At 51.5% G+C, this 23743-nt stretch overlaps 1 protein-coding gene across 1 annotated transcript in view; it reads right to left on the bottom strand.

Annotated features, from left to right (window-relative positions):
• The window catches only part of LOC144583288 (uncharacterized), a 49513-nt gene extending 38468 nt beyond the window's left edge, over positions 1–11045 (bottom strand). Inside the window, exon 1 of the mRNA XM_078376819.1 lies at positions 10961–11045. Coding sequence (XP_078232945.1) covers positions 10961–11045 — 85 coding nt within the window. The remainder of the gene's footprint in view (positions 1–10960) is intronic.
• Between the last annotated feature and the right edge of the window lie 12698 nt (positions 11046–23743).

The raw sequence follows: 23743 nt of genomic DNA on the forward strand, positions 1-23743 counted from the left end.
AGGTATCCACAGGAATGCCTCCGCCTCTCGGAGGCAACTGGCATTTTGGCATTTCTTCAAATACGGTGCTGTAGCCTTTGCTATCCTTCAGTGCTAGCTTCCTGTGCATTTCAATCCTTGTGCGTCCCATAAAATTACCCTATTGATTATCTCTGCATGAACATGATTTGCTTTGTCTAACCTTAAGACGTATTGCTGCCATTGTCCAATGATCCCTAACGGATGACTAGCAGTGAGCACCTGGAGGGGTCTTTCAGGGGCTGGGGTGGGACCCAGGTGCCTTCCACTCAGGTTTTGCTTCCTGGGGTAGGCAGCAGTCCCCCCCCCCCATGTGCCAGAGTGGGCCATGCTGTTAGAACATTTTAAAGTGGCAATCAACGAGCAGCGTCTCCATTTAGGACCATGCATGAAAAGGCACAGAACAACAGGAGACTCAGAACGTCTCCAGGAGCAAAGACAAAAGGCAGATGGAAACAGGCGGATCATAGAGTCAGTTTCCATGCTCAGTTGAAGCCCTTCACAGATTAGGATCTTGATGTTTGGCAGAACAAGCATCCCAAAAACGAGCTACTCTTCCACGTGTTCCTTGCAGTCCTTGATGTTCAGAACAGCAACACCCAAGAAGACCAGAAAAGCCAACATGAGGAAGCTTTTCCTCCAGAACAAGCTTCCTACAGAGGCTCACTGGCACCAGCCCTCTCTGTTTTTATGCTAATTAAGGCTGATTTATACAGAGCTGCCTCCTACAAGTGTAAAATTGTCTGGAGATGGTTTTTAATTTTTGTATTCCTGCCTTGAGCAGGGGGGTTGGACACGATGGCCTTAGAGGCCTCTTCCAACTCTATGATGCTAGGATTCTATTTTTTTTTAATTTAAAAGTAGTTTCAGCTAGTGAAATAGTTTAATGGCATTTTAATTGTATTTTTTGGTCTTTATTATATTGGATTTTTAGGTTTTTAATTGCATATTATAAAATGTCCAGAGATTGGAAACACTAATGAAGTGGTACAGAAATGGAAGCAAGCCAGCAAGCAAGCAAGCAAACAAGCAAACAGTTTAACTCCGAACTTCCCCTTTGGGCACATTCTGGGGTCTCACTTCTCGGATTCTGGCCTGGGGCACCTGCTCCAGGCTCCTCCTCTTCTGCTCCTGGCAAAATCAACCATCAGCCTTGCTCAACCGCACTAAGAAAACCACATTTTTCATGCTTTAGCAAGCTTGAAGGTCACAACCGAGCAGATTCATATCACTACATTTTATATCAAGCACAATATATTGGTTAGTTATTGATAAATATAGCATTAATTAAATATTTGTTACCGCAGTACATCTGGATGCTCTGAGGGATTTGACCTGGGAGGGCATCTTAACCCTTTAAGATATGGCCCAGGAGTGAGGGTGATGGCTCTGATTGGCAGCCTTAGCTTCAAAGTCAGCTCAGGTCCACCCTCAACAATGTCAGCCTTTTCCACATGCATGGTTCACACCACTGCAGAGTTAGTTTGAGATCAGCGCAGTAAAGCCGTAGCTATGATTTACCTGGCCATCTTCCTATCACTTTTCTATTTTAGCACGAACATTGGTGGGCTAGAGCACTGGTTCTTAACCTTGGGTTACTCAGGAGTTTTGGACTGCAACTCCCAGAAGCCTTCACCACCAACTGTGCTGGCTGGGGTTTCTGGGAGTTGCAGTTCAAAAGCATCCGAGTAACAAAGGTTAAGAACCACTGGGCTAGAGTTCCTTTTGTCATATCTATAAAAAGTTACTTTTTTTGAACTGCAAAACTGCAATTGATCAAGCTCTCTCTCTCTCTCTCTCTCTCTCTCTCTCACACACACACACACACACACACACACACACACACACACACACACACACACACACAGAGCCCGCTGAACCTGCCACTCAGACGGGTCCCTGTTCTTATTTTTAGGCCTCTGAAAGCAAATCCCAAACCTGAGTGGGCCAGTTCGGACCCATTCAAATCAGATTCGAATCGGGTCAGTCCCAATTTCAATCCAGAGCAGTTTGGGGGACCCATTTCATTGATCTGGAGGACAGTAAAAGAAAGCTGAGCAACGCATCTCCAGAACATCATACAACAGGCCTGTAAAATGAGACTACCCAAAGAGGGTGTGAGAGGGAAGCTGGACATGGTCAATTTTCTGCAAAATCTGAAGGAGGTTTTCATGTTTGTGCTTTCAGGGCCAGACTGGGGAGCATCTTGTTTTGACCTTTTGTTTGTTCTCCTCTGAACAAGGGAGGTGGTTGCTGGCTCTCTTGCCTTGAGGGCAGCCTGTGTCTCCTGCCTTCCTCCAACCACCTGTCACCTCCCGGCCTCCTTTCTTAACCCTTCCAAGTCCCGCCTCCTATTCTTTCACACTCTACTTTTTGTCGTCTGTCTTGGTAAACTCATGTCTCAATGTTCCTTTACTTGCATTTTTGTTAGATGGTGGAATTCTCTTTGCCTGCCTGATTTTGGCCTTAATTTGGGGAGGGGGACTGAGCTCGGTCAGTGCAGCCACTCTTAGGGTGTCAAGTTCTTTCCAAAAGCCTTTGTATTTGGGCATCTGCCCCACGCTTGTTAGGTACCCGCAAGGTAAAATGTTTCCGTCCACATCGCAGACACAACCGTTGTGCAGACAAGCAGCACACATTAGCAATTTTAAATTAAACAAATTAAAGCAAAACTTAAAAGTGGCTGGCACAACCCATCTGAACCTCCTTGTCTGCAATTTGTCAGCGTTAATTGCCTCTCAAGAGGCCACCAGGTTCCAATTATGGCTCCAACTTTCTTGTATTTTTATGAAAAACCATATGGCCATTTCAAAGGCAAACCTTAAAAAGCTTCTGATCAGATAATCCCCCTGAACTACTCTCTAAGGGGGGGGGTGTCTGTTGTTGTTGTTTAGTCGTTTAGTCGTGTCCGACTCTTCGTGACCCCATGGACCAGAGCACGCCAGGCCCTCCTGTCTTCCACCGCCTCCCGGAGTTGTGTCAAATTCATATTGATTGCTTCAATGACACTGCCCAACCATCTTGTCCTCTGCCGTCCCCTTCTCCTCTTGCCTTCACACTTTCTCAACATTAAGGTCTTTTCCAGGGAGTCCTCTCTTCTCATGAGATGGCCAAAGGATTGGAGCCTCAGCTTCAGGATCTGTCCTTCCAGTGAGCGCTCAGGGTTGATTCCCTTCAAAATGGATTGGTTTGTTCTCCTTGCAGTCCAGGGGACTCTCAAGAGTCTCCTCCAGCACCACAATTCAAAAGCATCAGTTCTTCAGCGGTCAGCTTTCTTTATGGTCCAGCTCTCCCTTCCATACATCATGACAGGAAAAACCATAGCTTTGACCTTTGTAGGCAAGGTGATGTCTCTGCTTTCTAAGATGCTGTCAAGGTTTGTCACCACTTTCCTCCCAACAAGCAGGCGTCTTTTAATTTCCTGGCTGCTGTCTCCATCTGCAGTGACCATGGAGTCCAAGAAAGTAAAATCTGTCACTGCCTCCATATCTTCCCCTTCTATTTGCCAGAAGATGATGGGACCAGTGGCCATGATCTTAGTTTTTTTGATGTTGAGCTTCAGACCATTTTTGCACTCTCCTCTTTCACCCTCATTGCTGTTTGATTGCCCTTGATGGATTGCTGCCTTGTCGTGGCAAAGGTGCTTGAGTCATTCAAAGAAGTTATGAGCTATGCCGTGCAGGGACACCCGAGACGGACAGGTCATAGTGGAGAGTTCTGACTAAACGCGATCCACCTAGGGCAGGAACTGGCAAGCCACTCCAGTATCTTTGCCAAGAAAAATCCATGGACAGAAACAAAAGGCTAAAAGGGGTCTACCATGTCCCTAAATGCCACTGTTATTTTTTGGGTGGGTGGGGGAAGTTATGGCTTCCTTGGTTTCCCAGGGCCAGTACATGGAAACAACAGAGATTCAAAATTCTGAATTTTAGTTTGGACAGAGGTCCCAACTGGGATGGATTAAGTGCCAATCAGAGCAGGTTGGATCAGGGCTGAATCCGGAGCAGGCTGATACCAGCGCCAAAGTCCTGAAAATTCAAAGCCTGTACAAGGAAGGACATGCCACAGACTGCCCAGTGAAGCAAAGGGTATACGGAAGCAGAGTGAGAAAGCAAACCTGAGGAAAGCCAGAGTCCGACCGGCATGTTCAGGCAGAGCAGGTGAGGAGAATCCAGAAGCCAAGTCAAGCAGCACTCCAGAGTCCAAAACAGCCGTCCAGGATCAAACAGCAAGCAGGTGGAGGAGAGTCCAAAAGCCAGGTATAGCACAGTTCAAGGTCGGCCAGTGGCAGAGGAGTCCACACAAGAGGCACACAGGAACCCTTGGCAAAGTCTGGAGCTCAGGACAGACATGGTCTGCATGGCTGCCCTGGACTACAGCTGTGGTTTATATGGTTGAAAAGCCCCACCCAGGCCTCAGCAGTAGGGCAGCTGGCTTTCTTGGGAAGAAGGACCTTTCCTAGATGAGTTCTCAGGATCCTCTAGAGCAGTGGTCCCCAACCCTGGGCCTCCAGATGTTCTTGGACTACAACTCCCAGAAACTTTCACCATCACCTCTGCTGGCTAGGATTTCTGGGAGGTCCAAGAACATCTGGAGGCCCAAGGTTGGCGACCACTGCTCTAGAAGACTGGGCCCTCAGTGAGACCTCCTTCATAGCACAGTATTACACACACACACACACACACACGCATCGCCTCAAGCCTTCCTTGTGTGACCATCTCCTCATGGACTGGGAGAGGGTGCAGCTTCCTCTTCTGAAAGCTGAGCTGCCTCAGTCAAGGGGTGCAGCCGCTTCTACCCCAAAGGTCCTGGGTCTTTCGGGGCAGTCAGGGTCTTGCGGCCCCCAAGCTACGGGACAGGAGCTGTCAAGCCCTGGAGGCCCAGGGCTAAGCAAGCCCATTCCAGGACCATGGAGAGCTGCACCGGCTCCTACCAGCTACCCAACAAACAAACAAACAACTTTGCAACCTGCCTAGAATCACAGTTTGAGGAGAAAGTTGGCATGGAAACACAATGAAATAGAGTAAATGTAATGAAATGGCCCTTTTGCTGCCTCAAGTGACCAAACGGTTTTGTTTCAAAAATCACATGACCTTATGGGCACTCGGCAGACCTCCGAGGGGCCCAAGAGGGTTTCTCAAGGCAAAACGAATTTCCCCCAAATATTTTAAATCTCCTGGCTGGGAACGAGGGGGAGACAAGTCCCATGGGCCACATTCTGCCCACCTGGCTGAAGGCAAGCGCTTGTGTGAAATGGCCATGAAATGCACAAGCATTAGATAATGAAAGAAATCAATTAAAGCTTAAATAGATGCAAAATAAGAAATCCTGTACAAAGATGAATGCAAATGTATACACTCTCTCTCTCCTAGTTCGGGGGGGGCAGGGTCTGATCCAGGGGTTGCCATGTCTCTGCAAAGGCCTACCAGGGAATTCCCTCAAACAAGGAGTAGCACCCAGGGCAGCAGGCAGGGGGACAGAGGCCTGCAGATGACGCTAGAGGAGGAGGTTAGTCCCGTTCAGAGAGGAAAGGGGTGCCAGAGGCGGCTGACTGGGGACGTCCGAGGTCCAGAGGCTTCATTAGAGCAATGCCACTGTCTTCCTGCCTGTTCCTCTATCTATCTATCTATCTATCTATCTATCTATCTATCTATCTATCTATCTATCTATCTATCTATCTATCTATCTATCTATCTATCTATCTATCTATCTATCTATCTATCTATCTATCTATCTATCTATCTATCTATCTATCTATCTATCTAAGGTTGATCTGGGCTCAAAATGGGATAGCTTGTTAGAGTTATTATTTGAGAGTTTGAGAAGATATAATGAAAACTGAAAAATGATTTATGCTTGAGCTCAGAAACAAACATGAGTAGAGAATATAACATAGGTTAAAGATTTTAATTTTGACATAACTCCAGGAGGCAGTGGAAGACAGGAGGGCCTGGCGTGCTCTGGTCCATAAAGGGGTCATGAAGAGTCGGGCACGACTTAACAGCTAAACGAAACGAAAGATTTTAATTCCGTAACACAGCTATGGAATCAAGATTATCTAGATATTGTATTAATGTAAACAGCTCCCAGAGTGCATGTTTTGTATGTGTTGTTTGTTTGTCTGTCATACAACAACAACAACAACAACAACAACAACAACAACAACAACAGAAGAAGAAGAAGAAGAAGAAGAAGAAGAAGAAGAAGAAGAAGAAGAAGAAGAAGGAGGAGGAGGAGGAGGAGGAGGAGGAGGAGGAGGAGGAGAAGAAGAAGAAGAAGAAGAAGTAGCAAGGCAGCCGCCTTGGTCTGTCTGTCTGTCTGTCCTGTTTAAAGCAGGGATGGGCCAAGTGCAGCCTGGGGCCCAAAGGGAGCTCCCAAGGCCGCTTTGACTGTTGCCATTGAGAAGAAAAGTTGCAATGGATGTCATTTTTCTGCCTGAAAAACGTCCAGGAGGGGAGGCGCTTGCAATGCAACAGGATGCAGGGAGGCCCCAACCTCAAAAATAAAGTGAAATGGGAAGGGCACCTGCAGCAAAATTCATCCTCTCTTTCTCCCCTGCTCTTTCTCCTGGGAGACGTGATGCTCCCCACTAGGTCGTGGGGAAGGGGGACCGGTCCCGATAGTCTCTGCCTTTCATAGCACCTTTGATTCGAAGAGCCGATACCCTGCTCTTCAGTGAAAAGGATTCTCTGAGGGGCCGGCATGTTGATGGACCCAGACCATCAAGGCATCCTGTGCCCTTTCTTTGGCTTTTGCTGCTCAAGTGGAGGCACAGAGCAGGTGGGCGGTGGGCACCCTCTGCCCTGAAAAGCCTGCTGGGCAAAGGAAGGAGGAGACCCCTCAAACCTGAAAGTGGCAGATAGATGTCATAGGTGCCATGCATCTGCCCAGTCTCAGACAGCCTTTCTACTCATCACCAAGCCTTGGATTGGATTCACTCACAAGGCTGGCCCTTCAATTCTGGGCAACACGCTGCTGAGAAACAGCCGTAGGCAGAAGGGTGACCTTACATCTGCCCCTCTACCCTCAGCAGCAATCACCACTGCAGAGTGTCGCCAGGTGTCAGCATGGCCTGATCTATCCTAGCAAGGAATGGAAAAGCAATGTGTCTCTCAAGTCTTCGCACTCTGCATCATGATCCACAAACCAATCCACCAGGGCTTGAAGTCACCATTGGTCTGGGCTGCAATGTCTGGGCATTATATTCCAGAGTAACATTTCTAAGATACAGCTGTCCAATTGTCACTTCAATCATTGTGAGTCTCACAGTTGTCCCCCTGGCTTTGAACCTGGGGCTTCAGTCCAAATAACAGAACTCTAGGCCACGCATCGTGTCCGTTTTGGGAGATGGTGGCGCATTTTGGTCCAGTGAACTGGCCTGCCACCGAGAGAGGGGCATTGCTACACCTGGCTCCTGGGATCCCCATCCATCAACCGCCACCCCACATGCCCTGGGTCCAACAACCTCAGAGCAGCTGGGGCGCAAGGCCTGAATCCACCACTAAAACCTAGTCCTTCCCAAACCTTTCCTTACGAGTACCAACCCATGCAAGCAAAATTGGCAGCATGTGAAACGCATGAAGCAACGTCAACGGAAGGGCCTTATCCTGCTGGAAAACAGACCAAACTTTTCTAAGTCCAAACAGATGTCAGCCAGAGCCAATGGCCCCAATGGCAGGAGGTGAGAAAATCTGATGGAAAGGTAGAAGGGATTTTTATGCAGTTCAAGGTCACGCCGAGGGAGAGATGGCACAACTGGGCGAAAAAGCCTCAAAGCTTGGATGTCTGCCTCCATGGCTGCAGCAAACACAGCAGCCTCTCTCTCCTTGGTTCCCTCTCTCCCTTCTTCCCCCACACAGAGTAGGCGTTCCCACACTGGAAGGTCCCCATCAATGAGGCATTGAGTTGAACACCACCATCTTGCCCAAGTCCAGGGCCACTTTCCTCTTCCTCCTCCACTCAAAGAGAGCACTTAACGAGGGAGCAAGCAAGCAAGCACAGGTCGAAATCCCAGGTTGGACAGGAAACTTCTTGATGGCTCTGCCTGAAGCAGAAGGCTCTGGGTAAGTTCTGTTTATTAAACCCAGGGTTCCAAAGTAACCTTCTGCTTTTTGAATGAAGGCAGAGAGGGCATGGCTCCCCAAATCAGAAGCATACAGCTTTTTGCTGTGTTCTGCCTCAGGAGGGAGGTTTACCATTTAATTATCTTAGCTAGTCTCCATTAGCAGAGCGAGAGTAGATTATGCCTATATGATGCCCATAAAGATGAGACGCCTAACCTTTTAAAAAGCCACCTGAAGGGCCGTTCTCGCCATTAACACCTGGTTGCCACTTCCAGGTGCTCTTTTAGTATGCCAGTAACATTTTGAGAGATACAAGGCCTTGCATGAGACAGTGAGGGAGCACAAAACCCTTTTCCATCTATATGCCGCTAACCCCAAGGAAGCACATGGGCAGGGACCCTACCGTCTGATCATCTCACATTGGCTGCCAATAAAGTTGAGCACAGATTTCTCGCTCTTAAGCAAGCCAGCCTGGGAAAAAGACATTATGCAGAATGGAAACGGTCTGCGCTTCCAGTGACCAACTTGGCTCAAGGAGCACCCCTCCCAAATAGAAAATCTGTTTCTTTGAGGGGCTGTAACCCCTGTCTGGCATGGGTGAATTCCAGCCCACCTAGGGAAGAGGACGCCCCTCCTTCATCTTGCACGGAGTGAGCCTTGAGACTCTTACTCTTTACAAAGCCAGACAAAAGAGAAGCAACCGAGGGTCATCATAAGCATATGGATCACAATCCAGGCCAAGGCAACAGATCACCTCCCAGGTCACCTAAATGCTAAACAAAACAAGTGACAGAGGCCTGTGCAAGGCTCAGAGATGTCAAGGAGAATAAACCTAAGGAGGAAAGACCACGTCTCCCTTTATGAGCCTGCCTGGGTTTCAAAATCATCAGGGAAGGCCTTTATCTCTCCGTCTCGCCACCTTCACAGGTGCGCTTGGTGGGGACACAGGGCAGAGCCTCCTGAGTTGCTGGTCTCAGACTCTGGAACTCCCTCCCACTGGAGGCCAGACTGGCCCCATCTTGGCTGTCCTTCGGCAAGCAGGCAAAGACCTTTCTCTTTGAGCAGGCTTTCGTTTCATGACAAGCTGTCTATGAAGGGGTTCTTAAAACTGGACTATTGTGTTTCTTTTGTCCTTAATGTGTTTTAGTACTGTTTTTAATCTATTCATTTTAATGCTATATTTGTTTAATTCTTTTAAAACATTGTAACAATGTGTTGCTTTACAAGACATTGAAGGAGTCTCCCCAAAGAGTGGGAACGCCTTGCTACTGCTGGTTGTTGGTTTGTGAAACACTCTGATATGACTAAAGAAGGAAATTGTTGTACTTAGCTTTTAAGATTGTTTCTTTCAATAATGTAAGCTGCCATGAATCCTTTTAGTAGAAACGTGGCAGACGAATGAAAGAACAAACAAACAAACAAACAAATATGGCATAGGGCTCAACCCCTACCTTCACAACACTTAAAATGCCACTTCTTTGTTTCTCTCCTCCTGGGTGGCACTGCTTCAAGACCAGTTTGCTGAGAAGCAGGACTCAGCACCACCGCCTGAATCTGGGTGCCTAAAATCATTTCTATGATGCCGCCAGCCTTCAGCCTCCTTGGGAAGACACCCTGGTCCAGGAGGATCCAGAGGATCTCCATCTGCCAACTCTTAAGCCTGCAGCCCAACTGGAAAAGATCCAGAAGCCCTCTGGAGCTGCTTCCTGACAGATGCATCACACACTCTCTCACTGGAGTGTGAGCGGCTTACCTGGGTAGGCTGGGGTGCAGCTGAAGGAAAGTCTGGCTTCTGCCCTCCACTCTTGAAATGCACCAGGCACCACAAAAGCTTCAACGTGCTATCGAGAGGTCGAAGGCACCATGATCGCCGTGCACGAGAAGAGGTGACTGTTTTTCCTCTTAACTTGACAGCTTGCCAACGAGGACTCCTGGTCAGGGCATCAACCCAATGAATCCCCAGGGCAGCTCTTGAAAGGGGAGGGGCTTCCTGCCATGAACAGCTGCATCACTGTGTGGTGGCCTCTGAGCTGGCGCACACCAACCATGCCTACAGGGGAGGGCTAGAGAAAAACTGCCAAGAAGCAATGTGGGCACCTGTCTGAGATGTGCAGGTGGCTGGAAAGAGGAGGAGGAGCCCGACAGGGGGGAGCCGGAGAGTCGGAATCCAAGCTGCTGCATTTTCTAAGGAGAGACCTGGTGCTACATGGCAAGGAGGCTCTCTCTCAGCATAGGTCCAAGTACCCACCCCCACCTCCCAGGGCTGAGCAGGTCCAGGTACAAGCCAGTGAGCAACAGCCAAAGTATCCAGAACCTCTCCTTGCAAGTGGTGGAGGTCTGTCCTCTTTGACACCCAGGATCTTCTGCTTCCAATGGATTTTTTAAAAATAAAAGTAAAAATAAACGTATCTTTTGTCTTGTTTTGCTTTGTTTTGTTTGAGTGTTTGTTTTTGTGTCATATTTCATCTGGAAGCCCCACTCTGGCCTCTCAACTCAATTGGAGGAGCCGTGCACAGCCCTGGTGGTTAGTAGGAATAACTAAGTCTGTGCTCAGGTCCATGGATCCAGTTTGGAGGCTAATCGGGTGCTTCCAAGTGGATCCTGATTCAGTCCAGAGTGATCTGGGCATACCATCCCATTCCACTTGTGCCCCAAATCATTTTGCAAATGGTAAAGGCAACACGCTGGCAAACCAAGACAGCCTGCTATAACCTTTTTTTGTTTTCCTTTTTTTCACTGATGTGAGTATGTAGACCCGAACATTGGACCTGGTTTTCCAAATTCAGAGAGCTTGCCCCAGGGGCCCGCATCCTAGGTGCCTGTCAACTTTGCTCTTAAATGAATGAAACCCTCGTAGGCTGAAGTGACTCGTGCCTTACCAGATTCAGGCTCTGCCCCCAGATCCAAGTGTATTTCCCAGTTTGCTCCACCCTGCAACTCAATCTGCTTCAGGCTGGACCTCATGTAGTTGGACCTGGAAAGCCACCCCATGTGGCAGGCAAGATTCATGGCATGGTGCAGCCAGGGAGGCCCTGCAGCCCGAGGAGACATGGCTTTGATTCACCCTTTGGGTTGGATACAACACGACACCCAAGTTGCCTTGCCTGATGCTCAGAAAAAGGCTCCCAAAGGGAGAGCAACCAAGGCTGAGACAGCTGTCCCGTTTCCACACATCCTCTCCAGATGCCGGTCACTCTCCTTCCTCACGACCTCTGTGAACTCCAGAGAAAATGTCTTCTTGCGTGTGCACACGCACACATGCACGCACACGTACACACACCTGTTCTGGCTTAAATACATGACAGAAAGCAAAGCCTCCAGATGCTCTATGAAACATGTGCCACTGGGCATCCATGCTGAAGACGCCTCCCACACAAAAAGAGAACAACACGCCTCTCTCTGACCACATGTCCGATCTCTCCACCACTGGCTGACTCTGCAGGATTTTAAGACATGGGGCTGCCATGTTTTTGGGTTGTCCCTGAAAGCCCCAGCAGTGCTGGCTACTCGAGATCTGATGGGAACGGCTGCACTGGGTTCTAAGAGTAATGTCCAGAGCTCCAGAGTGAGCCGATGGAAGCCTCAGCCTCAGCAGAAACACCCTGGGGTGCCTTTCTTCCGCCCACAGAGTTGCAATCCTCCCACTGCGGTTCTCCTACTTGCCCCTCACGTCATTCTTTTTGGGAAGGATTTCAGGACGGTAGTCCTGGCCTCCTGGAAGCACCTTTCTCCGGCTTCCTTTCTGTTCCGTACAGCCTTTGGGAGTCCTGTGGCAGCCTTCCCCCCCTCCCCCCGCAGCTGAGTCAACCCTTGCTTGGCATGAAACACGCAGGGCGTATTGGCCTTTTGTGTGTAAAGCAGCTGTGGCATTTTCCGTGTGGGCCTCTCTATGGAGACGATGGTGGTAGAGATGATGCCTTGAGGGGGGAAAGGATGCCATGCATACATACTCGGCAGCTTTCCAGCCTCAGCCTACCACCCTGTCAATCTGGTTGAGTTACAGCTCATTGCAACGGATCATAAACATGACAAGGTCAGTGGCTCCGTGTTCCACAACTGTTTGGGTAAATAAAATACGAGGAAAGACCAGGGTGCCCCTTCTCAATCTCCTCAACCTCGCAGGACCTCCCTGCAGACACCAGAGCATGTCAACCAACCCCCCCCCCTTGGCCACTTCTGCTTAGATAATCAGGCAGGGCAATGGTGGTGGTCATCACCCCCCATGAGCCTGCAATCTGGCAGGACCCCCAGGGGGAGTAACCCCTGAACAAACCAGGGTCTCCTTTGGCTCCCTTTGGCCCGCTCCGCCAGCCTGGCTAATGCCTGCCCTTCCTTTTGCCCCGTTGCTGGAAGCCGGTCCTCGCCTTGCAGCCGGCTGGTACAAAGAGAAGCGGGTCCAGGGGCTCGCCCCGGAAGAGGTCGCTCGCCCTGGCGAAAAGGAAGGGTCCCCCGCTGCGTTGGTTCTAGCAGGGTTTGAGAGTTTTGGAGGACGCCTGAGCCCCGGACACGAGAGCTGTCCGGCGCTTGTGGTGCTGAAACAGAGCCGCGGAGGGAGCGGCGTCCTGAGCCGAAGGCCGTGGGCTCCGCGCCTCTTCCTCGGGAAGGGCCGACTGTGCAGGGGGAGAAGGAGCACAGAGGGCAGAAATCCGCCCAGGAAGGCGCTGGAAGGAAGCGAGCTGGCGGGCGGGTGGGCAGGGTGGCTAACTCGTCCCTGACCTGGCCAGAGTCGTCTGGGTTCAAGACTCAAGCCGACCAGACCGGGAGGGGAGGAGTGGCGGGACTGGGGATCCGCCTCGGCCCGCTCTCCTCGGGGGCTTTCCATGGCCAAGAGGCGCAATGCAAAGGACACCCACCTCTCCAGGGATTCGGAACCAGCAGAGGCGCCGCGCGGTGAGGCTGGGGGGAGGCGGAGGGAAGGATCTGGCTCCTGGGACGCATAAGTGATCCGAATCCGAATCCTACAAATATCGTCGAGGGCAATATCCTAAGCTAGAAATCTACCCCTCAGGACTCTGATGCGGGTAGCACCCAATCCCGCCGGGGGTGGGGCGCTGCGGGGGGGCAGAGGACCGGGAAGGGGGAGGGGAGGGGCGATGACGTGGCTGGCTCGGGTGGTCGCCCATCAGCTGAATCCTGCAGGGAAGTGGCAGTCCAAGCGGAGACCACCGGGCGACTGCCCGGATCGCCAGCTGGGTGGGTGGGGGGTGTCTAGCAACGAAAGCACCGGTCCCCAGCTCGAAGGGGCGGGAAGCAGAGGAGGGGAGGCAGGTCCCGGGCAATGTCCTGCCGGAATCCCTAGAGGTCCCAAAGTTCGGCGGCTACGGCAAAAAAGCCCCCTCCCTGCCCTCCCCGAGCCTTCCAAGGGCCAAGGAGTCCGAGGGGAGGAGAGGTCTTCGGGGGTCCGGTGGGGGCGACCAAGGGGAAAGCCCTGCCGCTGTGACACATCCCTCTTTGCTGTCCAAACGGGGCAGAGGTGGGGCGGTGGTCGATCATCGCCAGGGCTGGGGCGGGGCACTTACCTTCGGGGCTCCCGGAGTCCGTCGCCAGCTGCGGGGAGGGCCAGCCGCGGCACGCCACCGCACCTCACCCGTCCTCCGTCAGATGCCCTGGAGGGAAAGGCGCCCCCCGTGACACGTCCGTTCCACTCCGGGGAGACCCCCGGGCCAGGCGCCTTGCCTCCCGTCGGCGGACCGCCAACGCGAGCAGCGCCGCCGCCGCCGCCGCCGCCAGGACCAGCGGCAGCAAGCCCGGGCGGGCGGGCGGGCGGGCGGGGAGGCGAGCGGCGTCGCGTCTCTGCTATCGCGGCGGCGGCGGCGGCGGCAGCTGCTGACCTGCATTGACGTCATTGCGTCATTAGGTTTCCCCTGGAAACACGGAGGGGCTAAAAATAGCAACCCACCCGTTCAGCCCCGGAGAGCCGGGACAGACCGGCCAAGAGGAGCCGGTTCCCCACGTCGAGAACGGGGAAGGGAAGGGAGGGCCCGGGCGGACGCCGTGCTGTGCACTCCCCCCCCCCCCACGCGAGCAATGGGGAGCCGCCGCCGCTCCCCTCCTGCCGTCGGAGGGTGTGGGGGGGAGCTTGGCGGGAGGAACCCGGAGCAGAGCCGTCCTTGCCTGCCTCACCTGCCCACTTCTCCGGAGGCGGCTGCAGGGAGACCCCCCCCCCTGGCTGTGCCGCCGGCCGCTGCCCCTTCCATCGTCTTGCCCTTCTGGTTTCAGGCCGATCCGCTCGGCTACCCGCCAGCCGGGGGCACTTCTCCTTCCTTCCTTCCTCGGGCTCTGTCTCTCCTGGAGGGCCCAGACCCCCCCCCCCGCTCCGGCCAGGCAGGGAAAGCGCCCCTCGCCTTCACAGGCAGGATACCCACCCACCACCCCTCCGTGCTCGAGCGCACACAGGCAGAGCCACTTTGTGGTAAGTAGGCCGGGCCTCTCTTTCAAGAGCCTGGAGGGACCCATAGAATTGATGGGCACGTACCCCACACACCCCCCAGACGGTCTCCCTCTCCGCCCCTGCTTCGGAATTCCTTGTTTCCCTACCAGGCCGCTTGAAATGAGGAACCAGGACCCTGAGACGCTGCAGTGCTCCGACGATGGCATTTTACCTGTCGCCGCTTCTGACCCGCAAAGTGAGCCCTTTTCCTAATGATGTCTTCTGTGTGAAGAAGCTCCAAACCAGCCTCCCGGGACACTCAGGCGTGGATCTCAAAGAGGAGGGAGGTTAAATTGGAGAGGGAGACGCAGGGAGAGCGTGGGAGCCGTCGATCCGATGGGACATCCAGAGCAGGCGTTCCCGACCTTCGGGAGCCCAAGTGTTCTTGGACTCAAACTCCCAGAAGCCTTCCCCACCAGCTGTGCTGGCCAGGATTTCTGGGAGTTGCAGTCCGAGAACATCTGGGTTGCCCAAAGGTGGGAAACACTGGCCTGGAGGCTGAAACAGAGGGAGCGTGTGCGCGGGCCTTCTCAGCCCGGGCTGCCCGGGCCCCGCGCTCTGCCCCAGGGAAGCCCTCGCCCGACGGCCAGCTGTGGGGATGGTGTGGGGTTCGGCACGGCGGTCCCAAGGGCAGGGAGCCAGCCGTGGTCTGAGGGGACCCGGCGGTCGAGGAGAACAGAGAGAACGGGGCTGGGGTGGGGCTTCTGGGGGGCTTTAGGGACCCTGGGCAGGCAGGAAAAAGCGGGCCCGGCCAGGAAGGGGAGGGAGGGGCGCCTGGCTTGGAGAGCCAGCGTCTCTGCTTCCTCCGCCGCCCCTTCACCAGGGCTCCCGAGGCGCGCCTTCCTCGTCGGGCCTCACACGCCCGCAGATCCCTCTTTCCTTCCCCTGTTCTCTCCCCCGCCCCGCCCGCCCCCCGCAAGAGGATGTCCACCCACCCGTCGCCACTTTCCCTTTCTCCCGTGACTGGGGTGTTCTGGGTGCAGGCGTTGTAAATAGAAGGCTGGAAGGAAGGGAGAGAGAAATTGATTGGGGTTGGGTGGGTGGGATGAGGAGACCAGGAAGGCTTTCCTCCCAGCCAGCTCCAAGTTAACTGGTGTAACTGGGTTTCTTCTAAATCCCAGGCACATGGCCCAAAGGAAGACCCCAGAGTCGGTATGGTGGCAAGGGCTGTACTGGGCCAACCAGAAAGGCACAAAAGATGACACTTGGGGTTCATATGCCCAGTTTAGCTTTCGGGCAGCCACGTGGGCACCAAGGGCTGCAAACCTGAGGCTTGAAGGCTGTCCCCCCCCAAAAAAAAAAATGCATCCAAAGAAAAAGCAGCTGGCAGGCCAGACAGACAAGAGAGGAGAGTCCCTTGCTGCCAAGGGAGAACGAGAAATGGCTCACCCTTCCCTTCTTCTTCTGGGGGCAGTTCTGGGACTGGGCAGCATCTGGTCAAGGCCACTCAGGCTGGCTCTTCCCTTAGGAGGCCCAGCAGGGGGTCAGACTCCCAATCGCTGGCTCTGCAGCCCCACACCTCACTCCCGGGCTATCCAGCCCAGGCACAAAGGCTGATGCCGAAATAAATGTGGCCATCCCAAAGATGACACAAAACAATTTCTTCTTTTCTTTCTTGGAACAAAGTGACTTCCCAGAAAACTGGTCAGTTCAGAGAGGAGCTAGCTAGTTGTGATGGCCCAGTAAGCACAGAGCCTGGTGTTGAAAGAGGGAGGACATGCCAACATGGGTGCGGGAGGGGGGGAAGGGGGGGCAACTCCACAGGAAAGTCCCTATGTGAGTCACCATTGGTGTGGGAACAACTCACCTCCATCCTCCCCACCCTCCATGGACCTAAGAGCAAAGCCAGGCTGCGACAGAGGGAAGGACTCCTCCCAAGACGTTGGGGGCTTCTAAGTCAGCCCCGGCCTCTTCAGATTGGGCCAGGAACACAAGGGCAACCTGTGTAACTGGCCCAGTGGCCCAGGGACCCAGACCGCGGTCCCCCTTGTCATTGTGGCTGCTGCCTTTTGCATCCACCACGAGTCTCAGATTGCCATCAAGGGCAGCCTCACATGACAATAATCTAAATGGGTGGTTGTCAGAGCATGAGATAGTAGATTCATGACCTATCATCTCTGCCGGAGTGTGTTTTTGGGCCACAGCCCAGCGATGGAGCCCCACTTTGCAAGGAGAAGGTTGTGTGCTTGATCCACCACCGAGCCTCCTGGGTGGCCAAGGAGACATCCAGGAGAGATGGGGTAGCTGCCAGTCCAAGTTGGCACTATTGGACTGGAAGGAGAGCAGGGTCTGACTCAGGAGAAGGCGGCCTTTTAGATGTGGGGGGGGGAGCACAACTGTTGTTACTCCACATCATTAGGGCCTGAGGGTTGGTCTTAAAGGACTCCTGGCTGAGAAGGGGCTGTGCCACGTCGCTGCTGGGAAGAGTACCCTAAGCAGGAGGACAGGAAAGCTGCCTGAGAGGGTTTCTCAGTAGCCCTTCCCAGAGAAGAGGACTGACGTGCAGAGGTGAGCCCTAAAGAGGAGAGGGGGGTTGTCTGTGGGCGCTCTGGGGGAACTGTAGAACCTGAAGCAGTAGAAGAGCAGCAGCCCTAGCTTTTGAATACATTGTAACAACCCCATGTGGTGGGGATCTCCTAGCCTGCGACCTTCATCCAGCCCACCAGGACCTCCAGCCCAACCCACAGACAGGCCTTCTGTGGCTGCCTCCAAGTCCCATCCCCAATGAGTTAGGGGGCACTGGGAGCACAGCCAGCAGGTAGACTCCTACTCATGGCAGCCCAGGGTCGGGCGGCCTGACACCCTCTCAGTGTGACCAGTTCCTTTTGCTTCCCCCCCATGGGAACACATCCTGGGTTGTGGGTGAGGGAGGAGTGCTTTGGCTGGGGAAAGAGCTAGTCTCTGCCAGGGTGTTTGCTGAAGGAGTTTACGGAGAAGCACAACTGACCACGAGGTCAAAGTCAGTGGCACTTTGGCAGGGGCCTGCACCACCCCTGGCCTATCGGTTCTCCTGCCTCTTCAGGCTGCCCTGCTGGAAGAGGAGAGCCTGTCTGTCTGCACTTCAGCATGCAAGGGAGAGTGGAGCTTCTCTAGGTAAAGCCAAACAGACTTCCTTGGAAGAGCAAAAAGGAAAGCCTGCAAGAACTTTGAGGAATGTGATGCAGAGAAGCAAGACTGTGAGGAAGCATGTGGAACTCCAGAACAAGACTCTGGCCTATTGCAACAGGGCAGCTGCTCTAGGCACTCCCTGTGGACAGCGAGGCTGAGTAGCCGAACAGGTGCCATTGGCAGCAGAGGGCACTGAATGGGCTGTGGAGAATTCTGTGGATGGAGGGATGCCTGCCCCTTCCCAGAGGAAGGAAAGGAGAGCTATGGTGGCAGCAGACCATGCCCTCCTCAGGGAGTCACACCTAGCAGTTGGCAGGCCTGACAGGCTGTTTCAGGAGGTCCGCCTTTGCCATGGCTTAGAGATCTAAGAGACAGCAAAGAGCTTCCCAAAATTCATGAAGCCCATGGACCACTATTGCGTCCTTCTGATCTTCACGGGAACAAATGGCAGGTCTTGACAAAACCTTCAGCCCATGGCAGACGGACCAACAAGTCCTCCCGGGCAAGAAGACGAAGGGCCCTGGGACACAGGCCGTTGGCTCCTCACTCTTTCCCATTGGAGGCCATGGTCCAGAAAAAGAAGCAAAAATGCTGGAAGTCAACAACTAGTTGTGCAGGTGGTGCAGCTGTGAATGGTTGAACATCTTGGACCATGATCTGCTTCTCCATGAAGAAATACGCTTGGTGAATAGTGAATTGCAACTCCCAGGGGTCAGGAAGGAATGTGTTTCTTCACCAGGAGCCCTGGAGACCTGGCCATAAGGCTTTAAACCAAATCCATCAATGGGTGGATAAAGTATTCCAGGGGACATGGGGACACAAAGTGCTGGACACAAAAGTGCCAGTGATGCAGCAGAAAACAGGGCAATGGCTGGGAAAGGCAAGAAGAAGGCAGCTGGAGAGAACGGTCCCTAGTTTTGAATGTCTCGGAATAAATGCACAGAGCACGGGAGACAAACAAGAAGTGCTTGAACTCTTGGCAGAGGGAGGCAAAGAGGATTTAACAGGCATTAGAAACCCCTAGTAGTAAGAGATTCATGACTGGAATGAATAGACTTTTGCATAAATTATAGGAAGGGCAGAAGAATAGCACTGCATGGCCTTAGAGGCCCTTTCCAAATCCATTTTTCTAGGATTTTTGTGAAACTGGCTGTGCTTTAGAATCATCCCACAGGTTGTCCAGAGAGAACTACACAGATCTAATTGCTCCATATACCAAATCTTAGATAAGTTCCAGCTGTATCCACTCCGGCCATGTAATATGTTTTAAAAGCAATCTTAAAGACTGATGAACCTGCCACAGATCTAAGAATACCTCTAACACTTTTTGAATTTACAAGAACACTTTCCAAAAATGAAATGAAATCAAGGTTGGCATTCAGACCCTTTGAAAAACTGGATTCATTATTAAAAAATCTATTCTGCCTCCTTTCCGAAAAATGTATTATAAATTCTACCGGCATGCCTAGGTGTTCAGAAGATATAAAGATCCAAAACTCGAAACCAGAATCTGTAGAACATGGTACGGGGGCTGCGTCCAGCATTTGTCTCCTAATTTTAGAACAGGGTTTCCTCAGGTGCACAAGCAAAGCAAAAATGTGTGCTGCTTATATACTGTCCCATAGCGATTCAAGCACTCTCTGGGCGGTTTACAAGTTAATTAGGCAGACTACACGCTGCCTGTCCAGAGAGCTGGGTACACATTTTACCAGATTCGGAAGGACAGAAGGCTGTGTCAGCCTTGAGCAGCTACCTGGAATTGAACCCCAGGTCGTAACACAGTTTTGGCTGCAGTACAGCAGTTTTAACCACTGCGCCACAAGGAGGGCAGGGGCAGTCTTGCCCACAGACCTTGAGTCCCAATGGCAAGTGACCACGTGGGCAGCCTGTTCCAAGGCACAGAGCCAGGAAACATCCCTGTGCTTGAATGCTACACCTCCGGCCCCTCTAAAAATGGCCCTTGGCCGGAGGCTCTCTTGGGGTGAAACAGACAACATCAGAGTGCCCAAGATCATCCCAAACATTGGCACGAGATTCTCTCCGAGCAGAAGGTTGGACTCGAGGCCCTTCAAGGCCCCTTCCAACTCTGGGATGCTAGGATTCTGGGATTTCTTGTTCTTCCAGATCCTATGTGAGGTGGCCCTAGTTCAATCTGGTGGGTGTTTGTCAATAGGCCAATGTTTACAGGTAATTTTCTTGACAGAAAGTGAAAAATCAGAATACTTCAAGGATCAGAAGAGACATGCAGAAGAGCTCTTGCAGGAATCCTGCAGTGGCTGTGGCCTCATGACCACAGCCTGTACTTCTGCTTCCGTGTTTACAATGGGGGAGAGGGCAGAGGGCAGTGGCTTTCCATTCCCCCCAGCCAGCCTCAATGCAAGAAGGCTAGCATAAACAGGCACTTTTGTGGCACAGGTGGTCCTGTGGCAACTCCCTTGTTGTGATAAGACAGGTACGCGCTCCATGCAGCATCAGGTTCCATGGATCACCCCCAGCAGACTCAGTGGGGTTCCCCAAGATAGGAGGGGGGTCTGTGCTTCATTTTGTTATGTTGACGTGGTGGTGCTGTGGGCTAAACCGCAGAAGCCTGTGCTGCAGGGTCAGAAGATCAAGCAGTCGTAAGATCGAATCCACGTGACGGAGTGAGCTCCCGTCGCTTGTCCCAGCTCCCACCAACCTAGCGGTTCGAAATCATGCAAATGCGAGTAGATAAATAGGGACCACCTCGGTGGAAAGGTTAACAGCATTCCGACTCTAAGTCACACTGGCCACGTGACTACAGAAGATTGTCGGTGACCACCTATCTTCATCAGGCCTCAAAAAAGTGCACTCAAGGAGCTTCCCCGGTCCAAAACCTCCAATTAGCACAGGTCTTTTGTCCCTGATAGCCCTGCGGAGATCTTGCAAACTCAAAGCTACAGCTTTCTTAGTCAATTAGTCTTTTATTTGCTCATCCTCTTTTCTTGTTCCCTTTAATCTCCCCGATTATGGTTGAATTTTCCATTGACTTTTATCTTCTCATGATATGGCCAAAGAGAGCAATACTCACATTTTAGTAACTCTTCTTTCCTGGCAAAGTTCAAGCTTGGCTTGATCGAGGACCCACTTATTTGCTTTTCTGGGTGTCCGTGGTATCTACAAAGCTCTCCTCCAACAACACATTCCAGATAAAGCAAAGCAAAGCCTGCTGCTTGTATGCCACCCCACAAGAATTAAAGCACTCTCTGGTGGTCTGCAATTTTAATTCCGCTGGCTAAACAGTGTGCCCATCCACCCACCCAGCTCAATTCCCTGACTTTGGAAGGATGGAAGGTTGAGTCACTTCAACTTAGCTACCGGCTCAATAACTCTGGGCTTTATAGTTGGTGGTGGTTTTTTGTTTTTCCTGATAGCTTTCCTCTCTGCCTGGCCTTCACATCTATCTTCACAGTCATTGAGACAGGGTGGATGATCTTGATGTTGTTCTCTGGTGACACATCTTTACACTGAAAGATCTTGTCAAGTTTCTTCATAGCTGCCCATTCCGAATATCAGTCTTCTTCTAGTTTCTTGGCTGCAGTCTCCATTTGCAACGAGGACTGAACCAAGGTGTACAAAATGTTCAACTATTTTGATTTCTTCCTTGTCAGTATTAATGTTATGCATTTTTTTGTTTTCTGGACTGTCTTGCCATTTCCTCTTCATTGTTCTCTTCTGCCAGTTAATATGGGGGGTCCTCTGCATCACTTACGTGCCTCGGTTTCCCCCTTACGTTTGCTGGATTCCTGCAGTGACCTTCTTCCCTCTGGTGCTGAGCTGGCCTGCCTTTTCCTCACCCCCCAATTCCACTAACTGGATTGGATCATAAATGGGATCAGCTGGATGAGAAGTTGTAGGTGAGCTCACCGTGAGTGCAGCTTTCCTGTGACCAGAAATCATTATCATTTACTCCACATTTAGACCATTTGCTGAAATCGATATCAATCATCTTGATGTTGCTGCAGTGATTCGTATAAGGCAGCAGGGTTTCCTCAAGAATCACCTCTGCCAGAATAACTTCGTCTCTCTCTTCTTTTCCTGGATTATTATTTTAGGAAGCAGAGATATTTTTTATAGTGATATCTGCAAAGCATTTATCAAGTCACCCATGACGTTACCTTTAGGAAAGCCACACACAGAGAGAGAGTCACCTAGGGTCCCTCATTAAATTGAGAGAGAGATGTTCCATGGATTGCCGCAGGGCTCAATGGTTCATGTCCACATTTTTATCAGAGACTTAGAAGAAGAGTGTAGGAGAATTCCCTACCAGATTTGTATGGGAACCGTGAACACTTCAGAGGGCTGAAGTGGAATTCAGAATGACTATGGTAAAGGGGGAAACTCAGCCAAAAATTGAAATGAAATCCAGCAGAGACAAAAGCAAAGATCTGCATTTAGACTAACAATAAAAAAGGCATAAGCAACAGGTAGGAATTACTGTTGGAAAAATAACAACCTTGCATGCACTAACACTGGGGAATCAGTGGGAAGGTTTTTTACAACCAAAGGCGATTGCCCTTCTGTGCTAATTTGTATGGTAAAGTTCTTTTCTCACCTCTGGCATTTGGCCAGCCCTTTTTTCCTGTCTCTTGGTTCCCATTCTTCTGTGCACAGCCCTCTTCTTTTTCCTTAGATTATCATCTGAAAAGCAGCAAACATGCAGGGTCTCCTGCATGTGGGAGACTCCATTTGACCTCTGATGGTAACTGCTGATGGCAACTGTAAGCAAAGATACTTTTGCCTACTTTTTTTTTAAAAAGTTTGGCTTTTACTAGAGGAAGACTAGATGTTGTGTGCAATTGAGGATGATGGTGAGACTGGGCTGATCTCTCCATTTTTCCCCCTATACTCTGCTAACTAAATGGATAACCAAATTCCCAGAAACCTTATGCCAAAAACCCTTAAAATTCTTTGTCTTGGCAGAAGTCCATTTATAGAGGTCTTGGGACCATAATGGGATATGAGCTGACCCTGAAAACAGCAGTGAGAGGCAGGTACAAAGGAAAGGTGATTACAATGTCAGAGTACGTTAAGAAAGCCATCGTTTCCAAGTCGCCAGATGGAGTCATTTCACTTTATTCAATCACAGCTCAATGTAATCTGGAGTGCCCAGCCAAAATCCGAGTGCTGCACTTTAAGAAGGATGAAGAGAAGTATAAATAGCGCAAGAAAAGAGCAGCAAAGATGATCAATGGAGTGAGAGCAGGCTGGACGAAGAAAGGTTTATAGAGCTGGGAAGGTTTAGCTGCAGGAAACTCAAGGAGAAGGGCTACAAGGAAGCCTTCTGCAAATTCTTAAGGGTGGAGGCAACGGCTTGTTCTCTGCTGCCACTCAGAGCAGAACAGGATTCAAGATGCTTGAGTCACAGAAGTTAGGTTCTGGTCGAACACTGGAATGAGTGTCTTGAGGACAGACAAGAAAGAAACACAGCCATTTCCATGATCAAAATGAGAAACCAGAAGATTTTCCTGGGTGACTAAAACACCACAAAAAGGAAACCTTTTGGGCTCTCGAGAACTCATCATCAGCTGGACATGATAGAGCTTGACTTCTGGGCAGAACGTTGCAGAAAAGGAACTAACCCGAACCCTCTGGGTGGGTTCTTAGCGGCCGACGCAGATGAAGATAAGACCAGTGCTGATGGAGCCCGTGAGCTCCAGGGCTGGGTTGGGCTCTCTCTCTTCCAGGAGGGGTTCAAGCAGCAGCCGGGGAGTCACCCATCACGGAGGCTCTGGCCTTCCTTCCTCAAGAAGAGGGGCAGTTGGTGGCTTAGAAGAGGGCCCCTGATTTGATGGTCATAGGATGTTTTAAGGAGGCTTAGCAGTCACATTACCTGCCGTTTGCTGTTGGAAGCAATGTTGGTGTTGGGTTTAAGCCAGTGCTATTGCTAACTAGAGGACCAAGAGAAATGACCAGGTAACAGACATTCCATCAGTTTCAGTGTTGACACTAACAAGGGAGTTAGACTTTTGTGTTCAACTGCCACTTGGTCACTGGGTGATATCGTTTCGCCATCACTTTGGATCCATGAGGTGCCGTGTTTCTCTAAAAGAGAGCCAGGACGGTCTAGTGGGTTAGAGCAACCCAGGAGGCCTGGGCTTGAAAC

This window comes from Pogona vitticeps, chromosome 5, assembly GCF_051106095.1.
Source record: "Pogona vitticeps strain Pit_001003342236 chromosome 5, PviZW2.1, whole genome shotgun sequence".
NCBI classification, from domain to species: domain Eukaryota; kingdom Metazoa; phylum Chordata; class Lepidosauria; order Squamata; family Agamidae; genus Pogona; species Pogona vitticeps.